The sequence below is a fragment of the Bombus huntii genome, chromosome 8 (genome assembly GCF_024542735.1).
Source record: "Bombus huntii isolate Logan2020A chromosome 8, iyBomHunt1.1, whole genome shotgun sequence".
Lineage (NCBI taxonomy): Eukaryota > Metazoa > Arthropoda > Insecta > Hymenoptera > Apidae > Bombus > Bombus huntii.
This window is the reverse complement of record NC_066245.1, coordinates 425,229-451,892: the sequence shown is the minus strand read 5'-3', so window position 1 is coordinate 451,892 and position 26,664 is coordinate 425,229. Positions and strand designations below refer to the sequence as shown.

The following is a 26,664-nucleotide window of genomic DNA, read 5'->3' as shown; positions in this document are numbered from 1 at the left end:
GTTTCATAAGGAAACGTTATTTCGTTTTATAAGGAAATAATCGATGCACCACATTTTCCCTTTTATCTTATTTCATCGAATTACGTGTGATCTATTTTTTTCTATCAAAATAAAGATCACAACGTTCGACAGATTGTATAAGGATGCGTTGTTGTAAAAGACGTGTCTGTAAAAGAAAGACACTTTTTGGACAACCTAATAGATAGAAGATAGGCGCGCGTGTACGTTTTCCACGGGGTAGAGAGTTCGGACCGAGAGTATTTGCGAAAACGCGCCACTGGATACAAGAAAGTGTTTCATAGCGAAACGAGTGGCGATAGAAAAATACACAAGCACGTCGACGCGACGGTTTCGTTTCGGTTCAAGCAGCGCATGCTAAGAAGCCTTATAAAACAGTTAAGAAGGTATACGAACGTACTGAAACGCACTGAATGGCGGCTCGCTGTTTACCTTAAAGTAACGCTTACACGCTTCGCGTCTAAAACGGTAAACTTTACAGATGTTGCGAGTATTTCCTTTGCAACGTTTTACACAGAACGACTGGAAAAATCTGCTAGAAATGCCCCTCTTAAACTTTTTACCACTCTATACTCAACACGCCGTGTATACAGCCTCTGCTCGCATCGACTGTATCACGAAATAACGTATAAAACCAAGAAAAAATGAAACGTTCACCCGTGATAAAAAGTCGGCAGAAAGATGCTACGTGTCGCACCACTTTCTTTTCGCTTAAAAACGAGAGCAACAGAGAACCGAGAGAGAGTCGTCCACGACGAACGTGTCTGATCGGTAGACGCGCCAAACAAAAACCTTCGTTTCGTCGCACTTGTTGCGATCTTGTTATCGAAATTTCTATTGCAAGAAACCGTAATTTTGAGAAGTTGCTAATGTAGTCGCAATGGCTTGCTAAGAACTTTATTTTCAAGTGTACCTGATTTACTAACATCTGTGTCCGTATCGTAATAATCAACAACCAGGATGCAACTGCGTGAATTCTCGCGTTTGGTTCAATTTGGTTTTCGCGCCATCGCGTGATCCGCGCCAAAATAAAGTACGCTTCATAGGAGAGCAAATTCATTCGTAGCTCATCGTACAAAGAATTCAATCGCGATAGATTGCGAGATTTCTAGCGATTCGATGAAACCTCGGCGTTCGTTGAACGAAAAACGTTGCGTTAAAAGAAGCCTCTCTATCAAAAAAATCGCTTGTAAAATACATAGGTACATAAGATGGAAAATGGGAAAAGCGCGTAGAGACGAGTAAACGGATAAACGAACCGGCAAATTAATACACGAAGAAAAGGAGAAGTGAAAGAGGCAGAAAAAAATAGAAAAACGAGAGTTTTGTAAAGGGAGTGGTGGAAGGAAAAGCGTGTCGCGAGAAAAGCCACTTAATAACAATTTCGATCGTCGTGCGTGGCGTACAACAGGAAAGAAGTGCACTCGAGATTGAACTGAAAAGCTACGTATGTATCTACAATTGCAGTAGAGAGTGGAGAGGCATGCTACTCGCGCCTCTTTTCAAACAACGCTTATACGTATACGAGCGAGGGTGCCGCTTAAAGAACCGAGTGGCTGCTTCTTCTTCTCTTCTTTCCTTGCTTCTTCTCCATCTCCTTCCTCGTCTTCCTTTTCTTCTTCTTCTTCTCGCGTGCTTTAAGGCGTCGCTCTCACGAGCTGCAGTACGTTACCCGGCTCTACTTATAATTACCATGCCACGTCGGAAGCAAATGAAAAACGGGAAGTAGATGTGCGCCTATACACGTGCAACAGCGTAACCCGAATGCAGCGAGCTTAGACACGAGAGCAACAACGATCTTCTCCGATAAAATCCCAACGATAAATTAATCGAAAAAACGGCTAAGCTTCTTTCTCTGACCGTCTTCGAGAACTTTTCCACGGCTTTCACCCGTCCTACGGATTTCCCCGATTTAATACCCAATCTATGATTGAAAGAATTTCGTCTTATAAAGAGTTGGTATTTCAATCTCGACTCGACTTTTCTCTGTTCATGTAGAAACAAATAAATATGTGTGTGTGTGTGTGTGTGTGTGTGTATGTGTGTGTGAACGCATCGTACGTAACCTTATCAACGTGACTCCGATACGCCTAATATTATTTTTGATCTTCCAAACGATTTGTGAAATTTTTAATTAGTTTATGGAATTTCGTTTCTTGGTTTTTTTTTTTTTTTTGTTAAACTTATTCTTTATAGAACCCGCGTGCTTTTTTAGAGTACCATAGACCTGTATAACGATAACAATATCGACTACGTCGCACGCTGTACGGAGTTTGTTGAAAAATATACAAATAAAACATGTTACCGTATTTGAGAAACGGGAAACAAGTTGCACATGACCTTTCTCAGAAAGAGATGGCCAAAATGCACAAATATTATGTTTTATTCGCACGTTTCCCAATGAAATTCGGTAACGTGTGGCATCGTTGTTGCATCTATCTCAATACGACTTCCATTTGAAAAACCCAGCATCGAATTCACTTTCTGAAAAATTCAGGTCGACAAATACGACATAATTTGTTTTGACCGGCTACGGTTTCTCCTGTGACACCACGGTGGTCATTGAAACCGGAGCGCTTGAACTTCTTACAATTATAAAAATTGTTGAAAATTGACATTTAGGCTATTTTGAATACAACCGATAAATAGAAGATACTTCAAAACAAAAAGTGCCCCATTGAACAATTAAACATTTTTATTATAACATCAATAAAAAAAAAATGAGAACAAATCTTGCATCTAACGGTGCACTGTGCTTGCATCCATAACTTTGAGGGATAATCTACGAATATTATTATAAACACACCCTAGAAAATAATCGTCGATGCTGCTTTATAATCATATAAGTGAAGTTAGAAGTGTGAACATACCCTACTATTATATAGGGTGGTTGGTAACTGGTGGTACAAGCGGAAAGGGAGTGATTCTACGCGAAAAAAGAAGTCGAAAATATAGAATATAAATTTTTCGTTTGAGGCTTTGTTTTCGAGAAAATCGACTTTGAATTTTCGCTCGGTACGCGTGCGGTACGTTATAACGGATCTCACTGTAGATCGTTGTCTCGATGGAAAAATTAAAAAAAAAATTTTTTTATTCTATATTTTCGACTTCTTTTTTCGCGTAGAATCACCCCCTTTCTCCGCTTGTACCACCAGTTACCAACCACCCTGTATAGAAAACGAGCAAATACTGTTTACTAATATCTTCTACACGTTTCAACAATATATTCTGCACGTTTTGCTTACGACGAAATAACGAATGCGAATGGTTTGTTAAAATAAACGAAGTATTGTTACAATATGTCGCTATCAACTGTTACCAAGACACCACGGTGGTCACCGATGACCACCAATGAGATAAACGGTCCATTGGGGAAGAATGTCGTCTCACATCATCAATTTATTATTATTTTGCCATTATACGCTTTGAATAATAAAAATACTCCCGTGGCGTCTTGAGCGAAACGTGTGATTTCGACGTGGCAGTCAAAGTGTTAAAATGACACGTGTTCGTCTCACCTATAATTTCCAGTTTCCGAGAAAACAATCACCTTAACATTTCACGCGATCAATTTCAGTCGCCAGCTCTACAAATCTAAAAATCTGTTGTTATTTCTGTATTCAGAGGTAGGATCATAATAGTTATTATTTTATTCTTTGGATAAATCTATTATACCGTTCTGAGGCGAAAAACCTTTATTGCACTTAATTACATGGACTAGGGATACAAACAAAAGAACAACTTAAACCTATCGATTAAATCTATCGATTGTATCTGGAACTATCTTCTAGTTACCATTTATTGTAACTAGCGTATCTGCGTATGGATGGCGAGCGCGAACTCACGTTGTCATTTTCAACAAAATCATCGATCGATGATCCATCTTAAAATAAACTGTATCGATAAGGAGAAAGGTAGTTACGAAAGTTCTGTAAAAGTTGACCCAAATAAATATGAATGCCGCGACAAGCCAGACTATTGATCTCGAGAAACATATGGATACCTTATGCCATCAGAAATATGAACATTGTGCAGAAATTTTTCAGAATTTTCTAATTCGTTTCGCAGATGAAATTTTCATGGGAACGAAAGGTAAGGGCGCGGAATATGTTTTATCAAGTAAACTGAAACAAAGATATAAAGAGCCAAAACAAATCTACCTCTTACATGTACCGATTATTCCTCTCTTTTCTTCGCTCATTCTGCGGCAAAACAAAACGAGAGAAGGAAACAGGAAGAAATGAAAGCGACTAGAGGAGGATCCTCGACACACGTATACGCGACTCGTAAATGAAAAAGAGAAAAGAATATAACCTAAGCGTGTAACGAAGCTTCTGAAATTCCACGCGTGAATTGTAAATTCTCTTATTTCCGCCAGCCAAGCGTACATACGCTGCTTTCTTCGCTAATGGAGATACACCTCTGAACGCGAGGGTAAATTGCCTCGCAAAAGGGGCAAGTTTTCATTGTAGGGAAACTACGAAGACGTCAACACCAGTCCGTCGCGGTGGCCGATTATGCTCGTTGTCGTCCACGAACTGGAGAAGAGTAGCGTCGTGACGTTGGAGAGCACTGGTCGCGAAATCAGGAAAAGTACATTCTACACTGTATACTCTCAACGATTTAAACCGGCGCGGTTCTCATTCCGCTAAAATACAACGCAGAATTTCTGATTTGCATCTCGTATTCGATTTCCCTCTTGGGTCGGCTGTATAATTTCAACGCCTTTTCGTTAGCGGCATTTCGTTGCGCAATTTTTAACGTCCAGCCAAATTTTACCTTCCGAAATGGTCTTTGGATACTCTGTCTCATCTGTTCGTTTTCCTCCTGTAAAGCTAGCTACCGTTGATTATATCGGAGTACGCGCTGTTTCTCGCCGGAAACGTGCGGACGTTTGTAATTTAATTATGTTAATAAAAGTAAGACAGAAAATTAAACGCGGATGCGTTTGGAGATGGTAACGATACGATTCTCCGAAGAGATTGTACACGTACAACGTAACGTTCAAAGATATTCTAATCTTTGTCTTGTATATGAAATTTCCAGCTGACAACTCGATGAAATGATAAGTAGAAGAACGCACTGTTTCACCGCGTTATTCTAACTGCTCGCCGGAGTTGGCACCTCTGCGTTTTGGATTTTCTATGTCGAGTGAAATTTTCTCGAATTCACCAAGTGTACTCTAGAATACTCTTTACGTTTTAATCTTGCCGTGTTTTTGAATATAATTAAATCACTTTGTAAATTCGCCGTGCTTGTCGTACACCTACCTAACTCTTTGAAAATTGCCTCGGTCGGATGAAAATTAACGAGTTCCGCTATCAACTGTTACATCTACTCTTAAAACGGATTTATCAAAAGCTACTATTCGATACCATTTTCTAAAGAAAAATGAACTACTTAAAACTTTCATCTTCGTAATATCGCGCAGCTGTATTTTGATACAGCTACAAGATAGAAGCCATGTGAGAAAAATAAAAAGAGAAAAGTAACGCACGATACAACTCTAATTTTCAACAACGTAATTGTCAAACGTAGAAACGTATACAAATTTATTTTACTTGTAAAAATGCTACTCGAATAACAGAAATTTTCACGAAAAATTTGGTCGTGCTTTTAACTTCATTAACCTCCGTGTCTAATGCGACTAATTTGACTGGCTGCGAGGCTTAATGCCTATTTCCGCATTTAACAACACGATATTCCAGTGACTTAAACGGCAGCCAGCATCTAGTCGAGCAACTTTTTCACTGTCCGTTCTTGATTCGATCGCAAAGAACGAAGAAAGTTTGCTCGATATTTACAACGTTACAGTTCGCGATTATGTTTGTTGATCACGCTGTGTCTGAGGAACGTCTACCTTCTTCTAATAAAGTGGGCGATGCTCGTTGAGAAATTGGGGAGAAAAAGGGCACACGGTTTCGACGGAAAAGCAGTCAACGCAACGGATTGAAAAATCACCCAATTTCCATCGTTTAACTCGCAGAATCGCTCGCTCACGTTTTCCAATTTGATCATCTCCACCGTCTCTGTATACCAGTAGTCCTTTGCTCGTGTCACACGTTCAAGAAAACCATCCGCTTAGAAACAGTAATAGGATAGGCTAGACATTCTGCATACCACAGTCATCCAAACAATAACCAAATAGCAACGGAATAGGCGCCTCTGAGATACACCAGACGACAACCCTTCCGAGGGACTAAAACGTCAGTATAAAAACCCAGCAAAATAAGCGAGTCAGTCTGTTAAAACATTTTGAATCAGTCTCTTGTAACACTTTGAATCATTCTGTTGCAACACTTTGAACAGTCACTCTGTTGGATTTGCATAATAAATTTTATTATCGCGTACAAAGTTCAATTTTTTCACCTTATTCGTGAAACGTTCGAACCGCGACGCGAAGAGATCACCGGCGATCTATCGGTTTCGTGATTTCTTGTGTCTCCGACGTGACACTCGACACGTGGCATTTCGTTGGTAAAAAAAAAATTGGAAATTATCGTAGGAACTGATTTGTCACGAGTTACGTAACGCGACGACGTGGAGAAAGGTCGGAATCATATTTAATGCCATCCTACTCGAAACATCCGTAATCCAATGTACAGCAGACAAGTACAGCTTTCAATTTCCCATCGTTTGGTTTACAGATCGCGCGGATTGCATCGACGCGTAATCTCTCGTCGGTCGAGCGTTCAATGAAAAATATCTCGACCGAGAGTTTCATTAAATTAACTGGACGTCAAGCCACGGACCGATCGCAAATACTTATGTATTATCACGCGATTTCAAGCCCGATCGCGATTCCATATTTTTCTTTTCGTTTGCAAATATTTGCTAACGCTCGACTGTGATTCTCCTGTACGATGCCTCGTGCCGATAATCGAATATTTATCGGCCGATGTCCGCCGCGGTTAATTCGACAAACGAAAGGCTTCCTTTCTCCGTGCATGTCGCGCAAACACGCTTGGACGCGACAATAATTTAATAAAATTGTTTCACCGACCAATCTGCATCGTGCACGGATCGAAACTTATTCGACACGACGCGCGTGATATTTTCTTTTTTCCAAACTTATCACGCGAGCGTTGCTCCACGTTACACGCCGGTACCGAACGAAAATTTGTATTCAACCGCGCCTCGTCGCTCGTTATCAGCCTCTGGCCTTTATTGCATACCCACCAATGTTATCTAAACTTTCTTCTCCATATACCTGTACATAGTCATCCGTATCGCACGTTTGTACCGTTTATCTCTTTTATTTTGTGCATCGGTGTGTCTAGAAAAACCCGTGTCTCTGGGCTATTATATCGTTAGTCGCAACTAGCATCGCGCTGTGCGCGACGGCAACCATATGGCATCCGCAATTTTCCCTGTGATCTACGATCGTGCGATTGTTGGCCCACGGATAACCAGAAAATTCACTTTGATCTCTTTCATGCTGGTAGATGTTAATGCGGGGGATATAAAGATAAAGACGTTGCTGGGAAAATGCGCAGGATTAACGCGAAGACGTTTCTCTACCTCCACCTCGTTTCTTTTTACGGGCTCCGTGTTTACTTTTGCCGGTATTCTTTCATTCACGCTACATTACGAATTTCCTGGTATTCCTACGAATTCTCCGAGGAGACACACGAGATACTATTTACAAATCTACTTATCATAGGTTTCCATGGAAATTCAATTCACACGGCGGACGTGAAAATCAAATATATTCGAGGATTTTTAATCAGGGAACCGATGCGACGTAAACGCTTCGTAAACTATATATCCGATAAAAGCTGTTCGATTAAAAACCATCGACGATCCAACCGAACGACTAAACGCGTCAAACAGAAAAGATAATAAATATCGATTGGTCGAACACGATTGCACAGAGAATAATGGAAGTGTATTAAAGTAAGCATATCAAAAGCCATCGATTAAATGTTTGCTTGCAAATTTTCGAGTGGCGATGGCACTTTTGAAGCATGTCGCTGACGAGCTACCACAAAGCAACGCGCTGGATACCCACTCGCACACCAACATCGACACATCACCCAAACCAACCATTCACACAGCTGTCTATACACACGTATGCGATCGCGTACTATCACCCGTGAACGACGTTCCTCTCGTTTATCCCCGCTTATTTCACGTGCATATCTATGAACGTGTCTCGTGTCTCGTGTCTCGTGTCGGTGCATTGGCATAGACGATCATAACTGCTTGCTACTACATGTTTCGGACCGTGGCTTACTTACACACAAGCAACCAGAGAGGGTGCTTGCCTGTACCTCGATATTCCCAGTTATCTATCTTCGAAATACGCGCCTGCCAGTGTACATACAGAGGTTCGTAAAAGGCCAGGTTTTCTCCTCGGGCGGTCTTTTTTCACCGGATATTTATTTTGCCGTGCAGCTTTGCCATTTCGCGCTTAATCGATATGTTACCAAGAGGAATGTTTGAATTATACAAGGCTAGATCTTTCCTGTCTTCGTCTCTAGCCCCGTTTTTCCACCACCAACGTCCCGTCGTAACTGGAACGCGAATATCTGCAACTCGATAGCTTTTCGGAACGATCCCATATCTATTATTCGTTTATATATATATATATATTTCTTTGATATAACTTGACGATTCTCAAAGCGACTTTCCACTAGACGTCTTCTTTCCGTTCGTTCTACGACGTAACGTAAATACATATCAAGTACGAAATTTCACATTTTTCTTAGCCTTCTCTCTTGTATATTTGCATATTTCTTGTATATTTCTTGTATATTGTATAAATATTTCCCGCAATGGAACGATCGAATTGCCTGCGTTATAAACACGACGTTTCAAGATTAGTTAACACTAGAATTACCGATAGTTGACACGAAGCTATTTCTACCAAAAACTGCCAAAATGACTGGTCTTTTAAAAAACACGTAACAGTAGAATATTTTTATATTCACTGATTTATTAGTTTTTTAAAGAAGCAATTCCATGTTATGTAGTACATTGTTGGAATTATTAATCTATCGAGGGTTGGCACATTTATAAAATTGTAGAACCAGTCATTTTGACTGCTGTGGTATTTCTAGCGATTGATCCGGAATTTTCCTGATAACTGATATCATCATATCGAATGATACGTAGTAAAAATTTGAAAAACGTGTGGGAAGTTGTAGAAAACGAGGAAACTGGTTAATTGGGATTCGATAAACAGATCGCAGGACTCTTTTACACTTTGACATGTACCAGTCAGTTTGACCGGTGTTGGTATAAGTAGCCTTGATACAAAATTATTTTCAGTTTGAATACATAAAAAACAAAATAGAATTCGTTATATTATTCTTTTGGTTATCGTTGCGAAAGTCATTACATCACTGCGGAAAAAATATAACACGAAGTAGGAATTTTAAAATAAAATTGCAAAAACCAGTCAATTTGACCGGTGTGGTAGTTCTAGTGTTAACATGGTCCCGTCGTTCCGCTTCCAAGTACACTGTCCTAACACTACAAACTGTATTTTCCTCCGTCGATACATATTTATTTTCGTTATAGCCTCTTTTGTCGTTGCCGATCGATCGATTTCCTATTGCTTGCTGATTATCGGCAAATTCCAGCCTCGGTTTCACGCATATCTCGCGCCTATGCCATATATGCGAAAAGAAAAAAAAGAAAAAATAAGAAAAAGTAGCTTAATACGCTTGACGATCGTCGTGGAACGTGAATGTCTGCCTTTTTCTATTGCCATCGGTCGATCGCCAACTCCACGGCTAAGCTGCTCGTAAATCGTTATTTATTCTTAATATAACGTTATCACGGCAGCGTCTTATTGATTTCCCGTCAGTCCTGCCACCGGAGAATTCTATCCCCGGACATTAATAAATCTATCCGTCGAAACGGCGTCCTGAAACGTGTGCGGGTCATGGATTGGCGCGACGCGGCGCGACGCGACGCGACGATCGCTCGGACGGCTCTCAGGGCGGCTCACAGGACGAAAGCGGCGTCGTTCTCGCGGGACGATCAATCACTTCGAAAACCGTTCTTTCCTTTACTTTCCTTTTCTCCCTTTTCCTTCCTCCTTTCCTTCTTTTATCCATAGAAATCGTTGCTTCGTTCAACTTGGAAAACTCGATCGTTTCCGCTTCAACACCGCGGCGGTTGACCGTCAATGCGTAAGCTCTAGCCGAATGTGAATCTTTTATGGAATAGACAGCTTTTCCTCGATAGATATAGTTTCGTACAGAGTTGGCAAGTTTTTTGACAAAGCTGATTTTCTACAAGGTATACATCGTTGACGCTTTGATAGCATGTCCTCTGCCTATAAAATTACAGCTTGTTACGATTCGTAAATTGAACGAAAAAGTATACGAACGAAATCATTGCCAAATAATTTTCATTTCTGTAGAATCAACCGTGTTTACGTTATGTGTAATTGGCGATCGACGTAGTCGCATTTATTATTTATTTGACAATGAAAGCTCGTTCCAACAACGACTTAAGCGTACCTTTGATCCTAAAGATACGGCTGATGGACGAATGCGTTAAAATTTCGAGATGACGGGCCTAGGTATGTAGCGTACGAACCTTTCGGCATCGAAAAATTCAATTATTTACCTTTCCATATCGTTGTATCGTATGAAATTTCGACTTTGTGATTTTGTCGGTAAAAAATAATTCCGTGACAATTCGGAATTAATTTAACCATCGGCATGGTATATCTAAGGATAATCAAGATAATATGTATATTGTTAAACAAATTTTTCATTTATTTATTCTTACGCGAACAAAAGTTGCAGTGACGCTTTGTGATTTCGGCATAAAGCCGATATTTTAAAGTTTGCAAATATAATAGAATGAAATAATTTTGTCGGTAACGAAAAAAATTGGCCATAAATCGTTGATAGTGAAAAAGAGCTTTTAAAACTGAATTAGTAGCGTTAAAACGATTCCAGCCGATAAATATCTCCGTGACGTATCTTCCTATAAATAATAAAACTAATCGTTAATTCTACTGACATTTTGCTCGCAGAATATTATATTTCCAATTTCAAAGTATCCACGTATCGATAAAAACCTTTCCACGTTTTATGGCAAACAAATAAAGGTTTTAAAAAAACTCCCGTTGAAATAATATCGATAATTGTTATAATTATAGGAGAATACGCGCGTAAGATACTATCCGTAGGTGAGAGCACTAAAACCGTTAGCAAGATTGCGCTGGAAGCTTTAATAAAAGCCCTAAAAGCTTTTGATAAAAGCTAGTACACAGTTTCGATAATTACCATCTCGTTGCCACTTTCATTTTACGTAAGACTTTAGTTGAGGCAGAAAATGCTATTATTTAGATACTATTAAACGGAGCTACCGCTTCAACGATTCCAGCTACTAAATCAACTCTCTAACTACATAGAGATAACTTAATCTAGCGAAACGAATCTTCGTAGTTCCACGCTCGCTTTTGTTAATGGTCAAAGTTGACCGGATCAAAAAGCAAATGGAAATCACGATGCGGTCGGTCCCTTTCGATGATAATCGCTATCCCGTTACCACTCTGTTCGGCTAACGTTTCTAGTTAAATCGGATCTAATCAGCTTCGCCAGAGTTTTCCTACGAGTCTCTTGCAATCGTTTGGAACTCGCAAACCGTTTCTTTCGTTCTCGACCATTCTTTGCCACCTGTTTGCAAAAAATAGATACTCGAAAACAGGCTGTAAAATGGAAAAGGTTGACAGCCTAGCGACCAACAGTATCCGCTATAAAATTTATCTCTGCACTCTAGAAATGATAAATTCATCGATAGTTAAGGTATGATTAAAATCGATGACTTCTCCGATCGATAAACGTTCAACTAACGTGGTAATTACGTGGAAAAGCTATTGGCAAACGAAATCGACGATATTCCTTAGTGAAACGGAACACGTAGCCCACCAGTTATGATAACACGGTATACGAATCGGTAGGAAAGTGGATTTGCAGATGTACGAGCCATGTGTAACTTGCTAGAACTTGCGAACTTCTGTCAGATCAGGTCCTGTTCCGATGGAGATCTTAAACCGCGATACGAAAGATTAACTAGTAAGTAGAAATACGAAGCTAGCCCGGTTGCAATCGATCACTATGCTATTTCCGGATTAGTCGAGAGAACGTACAATGCTCGATTCCGTGAATGCTATTTTTCCAAGAATTCCGCTCGGATTTAAATATCACACGATTGGCGATCGATACGTCGTTACATAGCGCCAACCATTCGCCACTAATTAAACTCTGATTATAATTTCAATGGTAATCTGGCACCGCGTTATCTAAATCTATTATTCCGAATTGCACGCAGGATTCGAAGAATTGAATTATCTTGCTGGCTGCTTCTATTCGCTTCTATTCTTTTTTAACGTGACACACGCACACAGAGACGCGCGTGCGAGCGAGCGACGCGGCAGGTCCGTGAATGAATTAACTCGGCCTGTACGCCGGGGTAATAATTGTTAAAATCTCGAGCATGTCGACGGCATTGTACCTGAATTTCAACTATAAATAAACAGCGAGTCCAGGTACCCAACGCGGTCGTTATGCTCGCTACACACAAGAACAGTTAATAGAAGCGGGCTACCTGTTCTGTCACGCGTTGTGTATGCATGCAGCTGAATTGCATCGGAATAAACATCTGTACGGCTCGTATAAACCGTCGTCGTGCTGACTTACATTTTAAAATACGACTTCTTGCGCCATTTAGACGGAAATATCATACACTGTACGGAATAGAAGGAATACGTTCCGTAGCATTGCAAGAAAATCGGCGGGCAGAGAGTGGCGAAAAGATTTGCAAAACGATAATGCATTTATAGGACGAGTTCCAGTGGAAAGGTGTGACCATTCAACGTTACACCAGGGTAGTTTCACCTTTCCATTCTCGATATTGGCGCGAGTCTGGCCCTGGATAACGAGGATAAATGTTCCTGTTGTAGCTGTACCATGCGTCATACTCGTTCAGCCAGCGTACGTGTACTTATGTACATACAGGCGCCGAGTAAAACTCTCGACCGACGTTTGCGTCCAGCACGTTTACACGAGATCGTTAATAAATATCGGAAGCATTTTTTTGCGAAACGATAAAAAAATCATTCCACGCGCGCCAATTCTGTTCGACTATTCACTTGCTTACAGATGTTCTAATATGAATCACGCGTCGTTTTATCGAAATGCGAATACAACCTACACGTTGAACGTTTACTCGTCTAAATAACACAACATCGTTTCAAATGTATACCTGTAGGAATGTCGTAGAGATTCGAGCGGTAGGTAAAACCGTTGTCACAAGCAAAGATAGCGGCCGATTATTATGGCTGATTGCGTTAATATTTAACTATTGTTGGAATCACGTTCGAAAACAGTTCCGTTAGTTGCACGATAGTTTGACTGTGCCGCGAACGTGCATTAATATCTCGCTTGAATTTACATTGATGAATGTATCAATGATTAACGGCCGTATCACCGTCACAAATTTCCAACATCGAACAAATACAATACCTCGTGAATGCAAACTACCATGTCTAACTACGCTTCTCTAGACTTGGTCTACTCCTAGAAACTTCAACCCCTTTACAAATTCAGAAACCGGGCAAGTTTAAAGACAATCGGTTGGATTAATTTCTTAGCGAAAAGACACCCGTTAGGGAAATGCGCAAGTTCCAATTAACGATAGAACACTGGTAATGTCGTTTTATTTGGAACTCTGCCAGAGATTTTCTTCGGCGTTGCGTACCTTTTTCGCAGATATTCCTGTGTTAACATTTAGCCAACGACGTGTGTCACAACGAGCTATACGTTTCCACCGTGCATTTTTCCAAGCATCGAGGACTAATATTCACTGCTTAAAGAACAAAGAAGTCAAAAAATTATTTAAATAGTTAATTATATTTTGCGGTAATGATTTTATTTAACGATGTCACATATCGTTTATACAAAACGTCAAAATTAAAAGTATATACTAAAAAATCTAGGTAAAATTAAAAACATTAACACTAGAACTACCAGTAGTTAACACGAAGCTATTTCTACCAAAACCAGTCAAAATGCTCGTAAAAATACAATATTTGAAAGAATTGTAATAATAGAATAAAAAATACGTAGTAATAGAGTATTTTTATATTTATTGATTTACTACTTTCTTACAGAAGGAATTCTATGTTATGTAGTGTATTTTTGGTATTATTGATCCATCTGGGACCATGATCTCTAAACGAGGGTTGACACATTTATAAAATTGTAGAACCAGTGAAATTAAAAATTCATAATGTTATTAATATTTTTTACAGTGTACTACCGTTCGATTATAACTTTATTTAGTCATAATTGAAATTGTAACTTTTTAATTAATTTTAACCACCACTAAATTGCTATATTCTATTACATACTATACTTTATGAAAGCAGACAAAGTAGTGTAATTAATTGGGAAGAATTCCAGGTAAACGATAACTGATAGTAACAATAAAAAAAGGAAACCGCCTTACTAAAGTCAAAAAACGAGGTCTCCCTTCCTCTTCTTCACAGAGGAGAGATCTCCCTATTTAGTTGGCTAAGTATTAAGTACAATTTCGTTCTACACGAACAAAAATCGTACACCAAAGAGTCTCGAAAAGCGTACAAAATGTACCGGTGCTGTTCGAACGATCGTTTCGATCGGATACAAAATGTACCGGTGTTGTGTAAATTTGCGCGCCAATGAAAGCTAGTTAAGATGCTTTCATGATCATGATCGGAAATGGTTATAGCGATATAGACACAGAGATGACTGTATAAGTCTGCAACAGCCGCATATTCGGACGACCATTGACGACTACGCGCGTTCTCGCAGCTTAACAAACTTCTTCCGAGTCCTAACGAGCTTACTCTTGGCAAAAGCCACTCGAGTGTATGGCTTCCTTGGTTGCGATGCAATGGCTAACCTACATACCGTCATATTATTGCACCCGATTCCCGCTGCAATGAACGCTACCTGTATGTACGTGTACCAAGTGTGACAATATATTCTATTCCCTCACGGTTGTTCACTCGCAGCGTCTTCGGTTCGCCCAATCTTGCACCACTGCTGTAACGCGTTTCGCTTGTTCCCGTCTTCCGATGAAACGAGAATACGCCGATAAATCGAATGCCACGTTTTCACCTTCACGGTCAGTACACGTTCCTGCGACCAATTTGCCTCCCCTTTTCGCGGATACCTTATTTCTAGCTATTGACATATGTATAATTTTGTGTGCTAGCCTAGATTAGCCGCGTAGTAATGACGTATGTGAATATGAGTGTATGGAAGTATGTGTGTGCACAGCGTCCCAAAACACAGATGAATGTAACTGTTCCGTTAGCAGTGTGGTATAGAAGATGCTGAGACGCGTGCAAATGTATATCGACGAAGATCCTGGAAATCGTTTATTAAATAAATCTACAACTATTTTAATATAAATTCTAAGTGTAATCTTAGTGTTCCTTTACTTTTATTTCGGCGATTAGGATCCACAATTCTCAACACTAGCTTCAGATGTAAAGCAATTCTCGTTGCGATATCGTCGGTAATTAGCATCGTGTAACTTGACTCAGTAAAAAATCAGCGTTTTGTAGCTCCACTGTTTCTTTCCTCGCAGTCTGCGAAGAGATGCTTTTTCATAGAATTATGGAAACATCTGCAGAACTGTCGCTAGAACGAAAGAAAATTAGATAGTTCTGCGTAACTTGTGTATAACGTAGCTAATATTTACGACTGTTAGTTGGATATAATGCTCACAGGATCAACGTAAATTGCTGCTACATGCAACTATTTGCCTGGAAATATTGGAGAAATCTACGAGAGCAAGGTGTGCGTGGCAACTGTTAAAAGCGACAAAGTCAGGTATCGTAAAAAGTTAGTCTCGTAACCACAACTTTCCAAAAGTACTTTAAAAAAGCTGTTTACTTGAAACTTGTCCAACATTTGAAAAAACATCGAATCGGCGTTACGACGAAAAGTCCGTGCTACTTGACTTTCATCCAGCCATTCTCGGTTTCCTCTAAACTCTACGTTCCATCCAAAAAGAAACTCTTAAACAAAGCGATAAGAAACTGCTAAAATTCGATCTCTCCTAGATAACTATAGTCCGATTATCCGTGAGTATATTTTCATAATATACATATACACAATTGGAGCAATGCATCCGAAAGCACGAAGCACACGATCGCATGCCGTAGATTTGTACGCGGCACGGCCGTCCAATTTCATCCGAACCGAGCTAGAGTCAGCCAACTACGTATGTATCCCGGTCGTTCCCGACGTAATTGAATACTCAATAGGATTTACCAAAGCGGACCAACGCGGTGGCCGCGTCGATCGACACGACACACGCCAATATTTGATCCGTGTCAAAAGCTTCGACTCGAAGCTTTCGAGGCAGATTCACCCGCGGATTTCGCAGGGTCGTTAAACTCGCCGACCACCTGCCCTCCCTTCCCCACCTGTCCCACTATTGTTCTATCCCCTTACGTTTCTGCCTCTTTCCACTTCATTGTCTTCGACTTGAATTTTCGTTTTCAATTTCCTTGTCTCTTTCTATTAACCGATCGCTCGTGTCGCACGCGTAACGTCTCTGCTTTCATCGGATCACCCGATATGCCAATTATTGCGGCATTTCAAACGTATCTGCGCTGTTATATGTCGCTGTGCGCGGTAAAAGTACCTGGATAAATTTATTTCAGAAAATAAGTTTAGTTACGTCTGTTGCAGTTTCCACGAGAAAGGATATCATTTCGAGATAGATTGCTTTCTAGTTGTGTGTTTCGGCAATCGTTAGTTTGCTTTGCACTTGCTAGCAATCCTACGCAGATCTTTCCAATCGCTTCTCCATCCTCTATTTAAATTAACCGTTCAAAGCAATTAGAGTTTTAGCCAGAGCGCTAGTCAATCGTCTAAAAGCATGAAAATACAGCGATTAAGCGAATTGGATTATTCGTTTGGAACGCGTGGATTAAGCACACAAACGAGAGGTATTTGTCTCGCAGCTGGTTACTTCTCGGTAACGTAATCTTCTAGCTGCTCCAACCAACTGTATAATACTACCTCTTCCAACAACTATAGAAACGAACAAGTTCTACCACCTACAGAACGTAAACTACCGTGAAATAAATACACAGAGGCCAGATGGAAATATCGTTTAACTATTAACTTTTCACCGCCGCTTTGTACTTGCCAGCGATGGCAAACGTGTTCAAACATCCGACAGCGTCTAATGTATTTTGATTTTTTCCCACGCTTCCCCGATACTTTCTTATCCTTTTCCATCGACATCCGCTCGACGTTTATCCTGGTCTCTAGCCGGATGAAGCGTTATCGGCGTGTTGCGCTTAATACCGGCATGGCACTTGCACAACTGAACGGAACGGCGTGGCGTGGCGTGGTGCGAGACCGCCAAATCCACAGGTGCGGCGAAAGCGTGCTCATGTCGCGCGGAAATGCCTTTGAATCGACTGCGACGGAACACAGCCAACAACAACAGCCGACAACGACAACGACGACGACGACGACGACGACGATGACGGCGACAACGCGCGACGTATCTCTACATGTTCTGTATACAATTCCTTTCCTCTTACCCCGCCTAGTCCCTTTGCCGACGTTCTGCTTCGCCCTTCCTCTGACCCTCGTTCTCTTTCCACGATGCTCTTCCAGGTAAAGGATTCTCGATTCACACGGCGATAACCTTCGACGCGTTCACCTACCGATCGGTTGCACTCGACCGGTAAACGTGTGATTTCTAGCGAGCTGGTGCTCGTCGTCACCGATGTCTTTATCTCGCGCGAAGGAAATGAAATTTCCCGTGTGAAAAGATCCGCGTGAAAGAAGCGCCGGAATCGGGCGAGATGCGAGAGAAGTAACTTTTTCTTATCGGTGAATTGCCGCGGTACGGTGCGTTATTGTTCTCGGTAAGCTAGCGCGTGCAAACAACCGTGTCGAGAGACTACGACTGGAACGTGGACAAAAAAGAGGGATAAATTAACTTCTGAAGGAAGGAAGGCGATCCAACGAAAAGGAGAACGAGCCGATTTCATTGCCATCGATTCATCGGTCATCGTAATGCCGCTGTTAGTTTCTTCCGTAGTTCTTACGCGACAAAGATTAGATTTCGGCGGATGAAAGACGGCCGCGAACCAGGAACAAAAGAGAACGAGGAGGACGAGTCGAAGCAAGCTTTTCCATCGAATTCACCGTGAAACGTGCCTTATTGTTCTGGATAATCTGTCGCGCGTTATAGTAATTAAGTGGAACGAATTCAACGGGAATCTCTTGGGATAACGGAACGCGGCCGTTAATCCACGGAATTAATTTCGCTGCGTTTCCGCGGCGTGGAACGGCGTTTTCGGATCCAGCCGAAAGAACATCTTTTAGTTGAACTGCATTTACTCGATCGACAAATGATAAGAAACTCGGCCAAAGAAAAGGGTACGGAAGAAGAAGAAGAAGAAGAAGAAGAAGAAGAAGAAGAAGAAGAAGAAGAGAAAAGCAGAAAAAGAAAGCGAATGATTGCAGACGATCGTTTCTACAGAGAGTAAATTGCGACGCGCGATTATTTCCAGCATCGCAGTTAATGACGTACAATGAATGCGCGACGCGCGTTTGCGTAAAATGCATGGAAGATCCATTTGGCTATAGCTCTTTGATTTAATTTTAATTTCATATCCATACATATATCCTAAAATGTCGGGCGGGATCAATTTAATAATTCGATACAGGTATAAAATAGCGTGGTGAGTGTGTGGCTTCGTTTCATTAAATTTTCGCACGCAAAGGCGAACGACGAACCGAATTTAGCGATACATTACACGTCAAACGACGTTATACGGTAAAAATGCGTCTGGCTAAATAGCCATTGTTCCATACTTTTTTTCAAAGCGCTTAAACACCGGTATAAGACGAACAATCGCTTTTTATATAAAATAACACGATTTTTGTTACACGCTTATGCAGGCAAAGTTACTCACGATGTTTGACATGCAGCCTAGGAACAGGATCTTGCGGCCAAGCCACGTTCTGCGCAACTAAGCTGATCAGTGCCAAAATTCGCAGGGATGTGCTCATTTTGGTAGCGAGTGGCCCTGCAGGGTATCCTATGAGTCAACGGTAACTTTCAATCCTCGTCATCGCCGCTCCGATCGTCATTCCTGAAAAAATACAAACAAACCATTTTAAGAAAGGAACAAGCCCGACGAAACAAATTTGAATTTGAGATATGGAAATCCTTAAAATCGAACCAATAACGACGTTAACGAAAATAGCAATAGCAAAAACATCAAATCGCGACACTAACGCTAGAACTATCACGCCAGTCGAATTGACTGGTCTTACAAATTTATTTTCAAATTCCTACTTCGTGTTATATTTTTTCCCGCAATGATGTAACGAGTATGTAATATAATGAATTTTATTTTGGTTTTTATGTATTCAAACTGAAAATAATTTTGTATCAAGGCTACTTATACCATTTTATTTATTTATTTAAAGATGTTTATTAAACCCAAGATACAATTTTAAATACATTTTGGTATTCACAATAAACGGTGAATTTTTGTAATGATGTTTTAGGCAAAAGTACCGATACGCAACGATACGACGTAGCCATGCTATAATAAGGCTACTTATACCAATACCAGTGAAAATGACTGGTACTTGCCAAAGTGTAAAAGTATCCAGCAATCTGTTTATCGAACCCCAATTAATCAGTTTCCACGTTTTGTACAACTTCGCACACGTTTTTCAAATTTTGACTGCGTATCATTCGATATGATGATATCAGTTATCAGGAAAATTCCGAATCAATCGCTAGAAATACCACAGCAGTCAAAATGACTGGTTCTACAATTTTATAAATGTGCCAATCCTCGATGGATTAATAATACCAACAATGTACTACATAACATGGAATTGCTTCTTTAAGAAACTAATAAATCAGTGAATATAAAAATATTCTATTGTTATTTTTTAAAGACCAGTCATTTAAACTGGTTTTAGTAGAAATAGCATCGTGTTAACTATCGGTAATTCTAGTGTTAATTCTCTGCGATTTAGTAAAAGAAAAGGTAAGGAACGGGTATTCGTCAAGGTAAGAAAAGGTTAGGTACGGCGTTGCAAAAGTTGCAAAGAATTTTTATTCTTTCGCGATATTTGAACGACCGAGAACATCTTGTTTGTCACCGTCGTAAGAATAAGTTTTGCGCACGATCGCGTTAAAAATGCCAGTTCTTAACAAACGCTGGCTGCGCTGGATGAAACGATGTTACAAAAAGAAACACCGGTACATATCATTGTTCTTTTTCGTGAACAAGTTATACGCGCCATTTCTTACACAGCTGAGCCAACGATAGCAACCGAGACGGTGCAATCGAGGAAGGAAGAGAAAGGCAGGGAAAGGAATGGAAAGGAAGGGAAAGGAAGGGGAAGGAAGGAGAATGGAGAGGAGAAGGAAGGCAGCAGACAAGCTAAAAGGCTAACGAAGGAACGGTAGAAGACCGCTGCCGACTCGAACGAGCTCGGCAACGACGATGAAGAAGGCGACGATGGTATGCATTATGCAGAGAGGTCGCCAGCTCAAGCTTCTATTTGTCCCCCAGCTTTCGCAGCAGCCAGTGCTGCTCTGCTACGACTTCGAATACATTCGCGATTAGGTGGCAAATCGGATGTACACCTATGCATACGTATGTAGGTACTTATACCTACAAGGTTTTCGTTGAATCGTGCCGCGTATCTAACAACGCGCCGCCAACCATTGTACCAGCCATTTCGTATATCGCGCATAAAATGTACGGCTTAATCTCGTTTCCATTCTTCGACTGTGCAAAATCAACCCTACCACTCATTTGTCGTATCTGAATTTGCGCTTACTATTCAAAATTTCCGCTCAAGGATTCCACATCGATCACACTTGTCACGGTTCTATATTCTCCCTTTTATAACCCTCTCGTGACGAATGCTATCGGTATAACGAGACTTGTCCAGGCGAATCAAAAATCGTACAATGTAAAATCTGATATCGAATTTAACTTGTCGGGCGGGTGCGTGTCGAACCGCGTCAACCCTGAAACAAGGACGATCGTTTTCGACAAGAATCGCTCGTCGACGATGCGCCACTTCTCGTCCGCGCGACCGTAGATTTCGCAAAACGGTGGCGGAGGATCGGTCGAACAGGAGGGAGAAGTGCAGCGCAACGCGAACAAAATGTGGCGGACAAAGGTGCGCTATACGCATCTGAAACAGCGAGTCACCGTTAGGCGTGGCTCGGCCTACTTTCCAGATTCGAGAGACACGAGACGAGCCGTGGATCAAGACTTACTTCCCTCCAGCATCGTGGACACCACCAACCAGCGTCGGCTTCGTTTCCCCGCGCGATTATGGTAGCGCCACGCTGCCCCGACTTTCTCTTCTCTTACGTCGGCCGAGTCACGAATCACGAGCCATCGACATCGATACGATCGTCGCGATCCGATCGGAAACCCTAAGCGAGATAGGAAAGAATCCGATTTAATTTTCCTCATCGGTGTCGGATCGGTGTCACGTTGGAAAAATCCAGTGTTCAACGGATTCCAAAGCCTTAAAGTAAAGAGGGCAGATTTCTCGTGGTAGGCAAACGCGTACGCGGTGAACGAGCGCAGTCGGAGCAAAGTACATAATCGAAGGTGCGGAACGTGAGTCGCTAGAATCGGAAGAAAATTAAGGCACGGTGACTCGTGCGTCTCTTTCTCCTTGCGTTTCCTTTCTCTTTTTCTCTCGGTTCGATCATTTTCTTTCAAATTCACTTACGGCCACGTGTATCACATGGGTGGAAGAAATCACGTAGAGTCACCGGAGAAGGTTAACTTTGACTGGTTACGTTAGCCGAGTGATAGCGTTCATCGAATTTCGATACAAGTCCGTGAAAAAATATCAGGTCGTTGAACCGTGAGAATATAGGGCAAATTCTGTTCTTCATATAAATCGGCTAAACGTAGGGAAAGCGTAAAACGAAAAAAGAAAACAAAAGACACCTTTTATTCATGCCGTTTAAACGCAGCTATTCTGTAAAGAGGAAAAAGAACAATAACAGGCGAATCCTTGTATAAAGGGCCATAGAATCGCGATAACAATGAAAACGCTGCTGCAGGCGCAATCCCACAACGTGTTTCCAAATGGCGGTCGAACGAAACGTGATTTTAACGACATGATCGGTTCTTTCGGTACATTAACCTTATCTACCATCAATTTATAGTATTTATACGCTTTCGGGCCAAAAACAGGCCAAGAAACGCAACGAGCAAACGACCATGGGAAAACGCGAGAAAATCGAGAGCGAGATTACAGAGGAAATAGAGGTTTGACGAAACGCTTCGGCGGGAAACAACGACCAAGCGAAAGAGACGAAACGAGCCAGGGAAAATTCACGGGCAACGACAATCACCTTCATCAACTATGCTGTATATTATTGTTGTTAAAATACAGAGAAATGTCCATTGTCTTTTCACAGATACAGTTTTCACAAATTATGTCCTAAATTAAGTACGACGTCGAAATAATATTTTGGAACGATGTTTAGAACAACTAGGTCAATCCCAAACTACTTTTAAATCTTCGATTTTCACTTTCTCTAGGTTGTTTCTATAATCTCTCGAGATGAGTCCTTATTTTTTCTTTTTTTCTTCTCGCGGTTCAACGAACCGACGATCGAAGCAAAATCGCATCTTGCTCGCGATTTCTCGATGGTTTTCGTGATCGTTTGTTTGTTTGTTCGTTTGTTTCTCTCGTAGCGACGAGACTTTCAAACAACGATTCTACTTCTACGTACTTACGAAAAAGCGCGTGTATCCTTTTAACCGCGCCCTTTCTCCTCTTCCTTCACTCTGCACTGTCACAATACGGTCTTTTCGAAACTTTTCTATTTCTAGCGACGTGTTTACACCGTCGTGTGGCGTCCTGTTCGACATCCCGTCTTAGTATCGCGATATTTATCTGATCGCTAAATCGGTAAGGTGCGATCGCCATGCAGCGACGCGATCCATCTGTGTTCTCACTTTTACCTAGTCCAGCGAACAATACTATTGCACTGCTGCGCTGGTCCATGAATTCACAGACATATACTATAATACGTTACGCTCGATTTTTCACTGCATATCAATACCCATAAGCATTACCTGTCGATAAACGTTGCCAACTTTTCTCTCGCCGAGCACCAACGTTTTACATCTTTTTATCGGCTCTTACCAGGATATACAGTATGCTAAAATGAGTTACGTCGCGATCTTGCGATTCTGCGGTTAGTTAGACGTCGTGGCTTCAATTTTTTTGTTACTCGTGACAAACCCACAGCCAAAGTACCAATGGTAAGCGGCCTCTGATCGAAAACAATACACGTTATAATCGAGGCTTTCCATGTAACTGGCGAAACCTCGAAGCTTCACCAGGACTCTCCTTCTCTCTTAACACTTTGACTGCTACGTTGGTCATGTATGATGAACTTCTTACAATTGTAAAAATTGAATGAAAATTGACGGTTAGGACATTTTGAATATAACCGATAAATAGAAGATACTTTGAAATAAAAAGTGATCCATTGAACAATTAAACATTTTTATTAGAACATCGATAAAAAAAAATGAGAACAAATTTTGCATCTAACGATGCACTGTGTTAAAACACTTTAAACATAAATGTGGCTCATCGATACAATCTGGACAATAAGTGATCACTTTTTTGGTCCGATTCTTAGCAATTTTTGATCCTAATTGTTTAACATTTTTTTTATAGTACTCTCTGCAAAATTTTCGTGCCAGGTACGCTTGCCCTTCTTTCTTCTGCATTTCGTGTCGCAATCTTTGTCGAATAAGTATATTTAACGGCTCTGGTGAATGGCACTGTATAAGGTGCATTGCGAGTACCATTCTAAAATCAGATACCTTGATCTTTGTTTTTGTTGCTTGTTTATAGAGTATCATCGCGTTTGAAATTGATGTATTTAACAATAACTCTAAAGCCAATTTTATATACCACTTGAGGGTTCTTCTACGTGGTGTAGAATATACTATCATTTGATCTGATAAATCTACAGCACATTTTCCTCTGTTGTAATCTACCACTACCATTGGTTTATCACAAGCATCATTTTCTTCGCGGACCTCTACCATTTCAGCCTAATATCTTCTACATGTTTCAACAATATATTCTGCACGTTTTGCTTACGACGAAATAACGAATGCGAATGGTTTGTTGAAATAAACGAAGCCTCGTTATAATACATCGCTATCAACTGTTACCAAGACGCCACGGTGGTCAGCCGTGACCACCAATAAGATAAACGGTCCATTGGGGAAGAATGTTGTCTTACATCATCAACTTATTATTATTTTGCCATTTTGAATAATAAAAATACTCCCGTGACGTCCTGAGCGAAACATGTGATTTCGGCGTGGCAGTCAAAGTGTTAACAAGCAATTGCAACAGCTTCTCGTTGGCGTCGCGTAAAAGAAACAAATATCGATCGCTGATTTACATCTCCTTTACAAGCAGCAAAAAAATTAATTTTCGAAACGAGCCACCGAAGAAATTAACGTTCATCCAGTTGATTCTTCCAAAGAAATCTTTCAAACGATACACTGTAGCTTCGCTCTTCCGATCGTGTAATAATTAATAAACGGTACTTAGGTGTTCGCATTTTTTGTTCCATCGACAGCGATGCAATTTACGTGCAAAAGCCTGGAATTGTGAGAAAAAATTTAGGAGAAATTGATGTACGCGTTGAAGGTTATCAAGAAATTCTAATGGCCCGTTCTACATGTACTTTATCCTTCTCTGATCTCTCAAGGTATACAAAACGAATTAAAAGGATTAAAACAAATTTAGGGAAAGACAAGTAGACGAAGTTGGCGTAACACACCGCGACGATCGATCGAAAGCAGAGAAAACGTAATCACGAGTGCACAGTAGTTTCTACAAACGTAATCCCGATAAATAGGCTTTCACAGCGGGTTGTTACGAATTTGTCAACGGCTCGCGTTAGCCGACCGTCGTATCGATAGTGTAATCGTCGACTCTCTGGCTCGCTATGCGCAATACCTTCACCGTATACGGCCGTTTAGGAATGGAATTTGTTACCTTCGATTGCGACAAGTTTCGAGAAAAAGATTGCGCTCGCAACGACAAGTTTCGATGAAGCCAAGAAAGAGCAGGAGAGAGAGAGAGAGAGAGAGAGAAGGGGTCAGGGGATGGGGTAGCGTGCGGAAGCCGCTGTAAAAGTAGAAAAGCTACCGAGGGAGCTAAGGAAGGAGTGATAAGTCTAGTAGATGAAAGGCGCCAAAAAGAAGTACACAAGATATCCGCGCGACGAGGCCGATGAATGAGTCTACCAACGTTCTTTGAAGCTCAAACCAGGCTGTGATTAATAAATAACGTCGATCTTGGCTAAAGTAGGTGGAGTTTCCGGAACCTTAGTCGACTGTGTGTGACGCTTCTTGGCAAGCTAGTCGAGTGTAAATAATTTTTCGGGAATAAATGTTCTCGCGTGTCTCGCAGAGTACATCACGAAACCAAAGTTGAGTAAGAAGTTGAGCGAGACAAGTTAAGTAGCGATCCAAGTAACCCGATGCCATCTGACTGCATAACAAATTAAACAGAATATACTCGGCTGATGGATAGAACCAGACCCGACAAACGTGTAACGCACCGATCAAACTAACTGTGTGCCAAATTCTAGTGCCAACATGGTATGTACACACCAAATTCTATTTTTCTGTTCTTCGTTTTTCTTTTACGTTCTATCGAATGTTTCATCAGTTGGCCGATATCGATCAAAGGTAAAGATCCAACATCCACGGAAATCGATATTTCGATTTGAACTTTCTCCAACGAAATTGATAGACGAGAATATTTAACGGTCGTTTGTCAAATTTTTTCCGTAAATTTCACGACGTTTGATCGAAAGCGCGAAAACCAGGTCAGAAGGGTTGCCAATAACAGCTGAGATCTTTCCATGTCGATAATCCTAACTTGAAGAAATCTAAATTTGCTAATCGTTAAATCTAATCATTGCTTTTACCTTGATTATCGCAGTGACGTTTGTTATTAAACTTTAACATATATTCCTATCTACGAGTCTCGAAAGTTTATTTATGGCGGACGAAAGAACCGATATCGAAAAAATGTTCAAGAAAATTAGAATCGCGCGAATAACTTGTTCTTTTGAAATATACTAATAGAACTGACGTCTTAATTATTCAAAGGTTCGTCGTAACTACTATCTTTCTCTATCTCACGACAGAGCGATAAGAATCGGGCAAGAATTGTACCCGGCGTCTGTCGGATATCGAAGGGTCTTAACCATCCGAGTGTACTGCATGTCGGCATGGAAAAGGCTAAGATTCGTGGGCGAGTGTTTACGGCTGGGCAAACACCCAAACGGTAAATAATCCGAGTGACAACGTGACGAAGCTACAAAGCGAGTCAGTGACCCCCGACGATTAGATATATCGCGTATGCAGATTCCAGGGATATCTGTAATTCGGATACGCGAAGCGTATCGCCGATACTCGAATTATCGAGTCGCAGCCCATTTCCTCGCGGTATACAAATACAACTGTGTAAGTACGTATAGTATCTTGATGGCGTTGTGTATGATCGAAGATATACGATATCGTACAGG

The 26,664-nt window shown here is 40.9% G+C and overlaps 2 protein-coding genes across 4 annotated transcripts in view; both read right to left on the bottom strand.

Annotated features, from left to right (window-relative positions):
• Window positions 1-26,664, bottom strand: part of LOC126868893 (semaphorin-1A-like) — a 382,771-nt gene that overhangs the window by 327,539 nt on the left and 28,568 nt on the right. For all 3 annotated transcript variants that reach the window (XM_050624865.1, XM_050624867.1, XM_050624866.1), the window contains exon 2: window positions 18,989-19,168. In XM_050624865.1, coding sequence (XP_050480822.1) covers window positions 18,989-19,085 — 97 coding nt within the window. In that variant the 5' untranslated portion in view covers window positions 19,086-19,168. The remainder of the gene's footprint in view (window positions 1-18,988; window positions 19,169-26,664) is intronic.
• LOC126868351 (uncharacterized) lies at window positions 23,645-24,154 on the bottom strand. Its single transcript, XM_050623685.1, has one exon. It carries the CDS (start codon window positions 24,152-24,154, stop codon window positions 23,645-23,647), a length of 510 nt encoding a protein of 169 aa, XP_050479642.1.

Coding starts and splice junctions, on each gene's coding strand:
- LOC126868351 (XM_050623685.1), bottom strand. CDS start 24,154: ATGGTAGAGGTCCGCGAAGAAAATGATGCTTGTGATAAACCAATGGTA.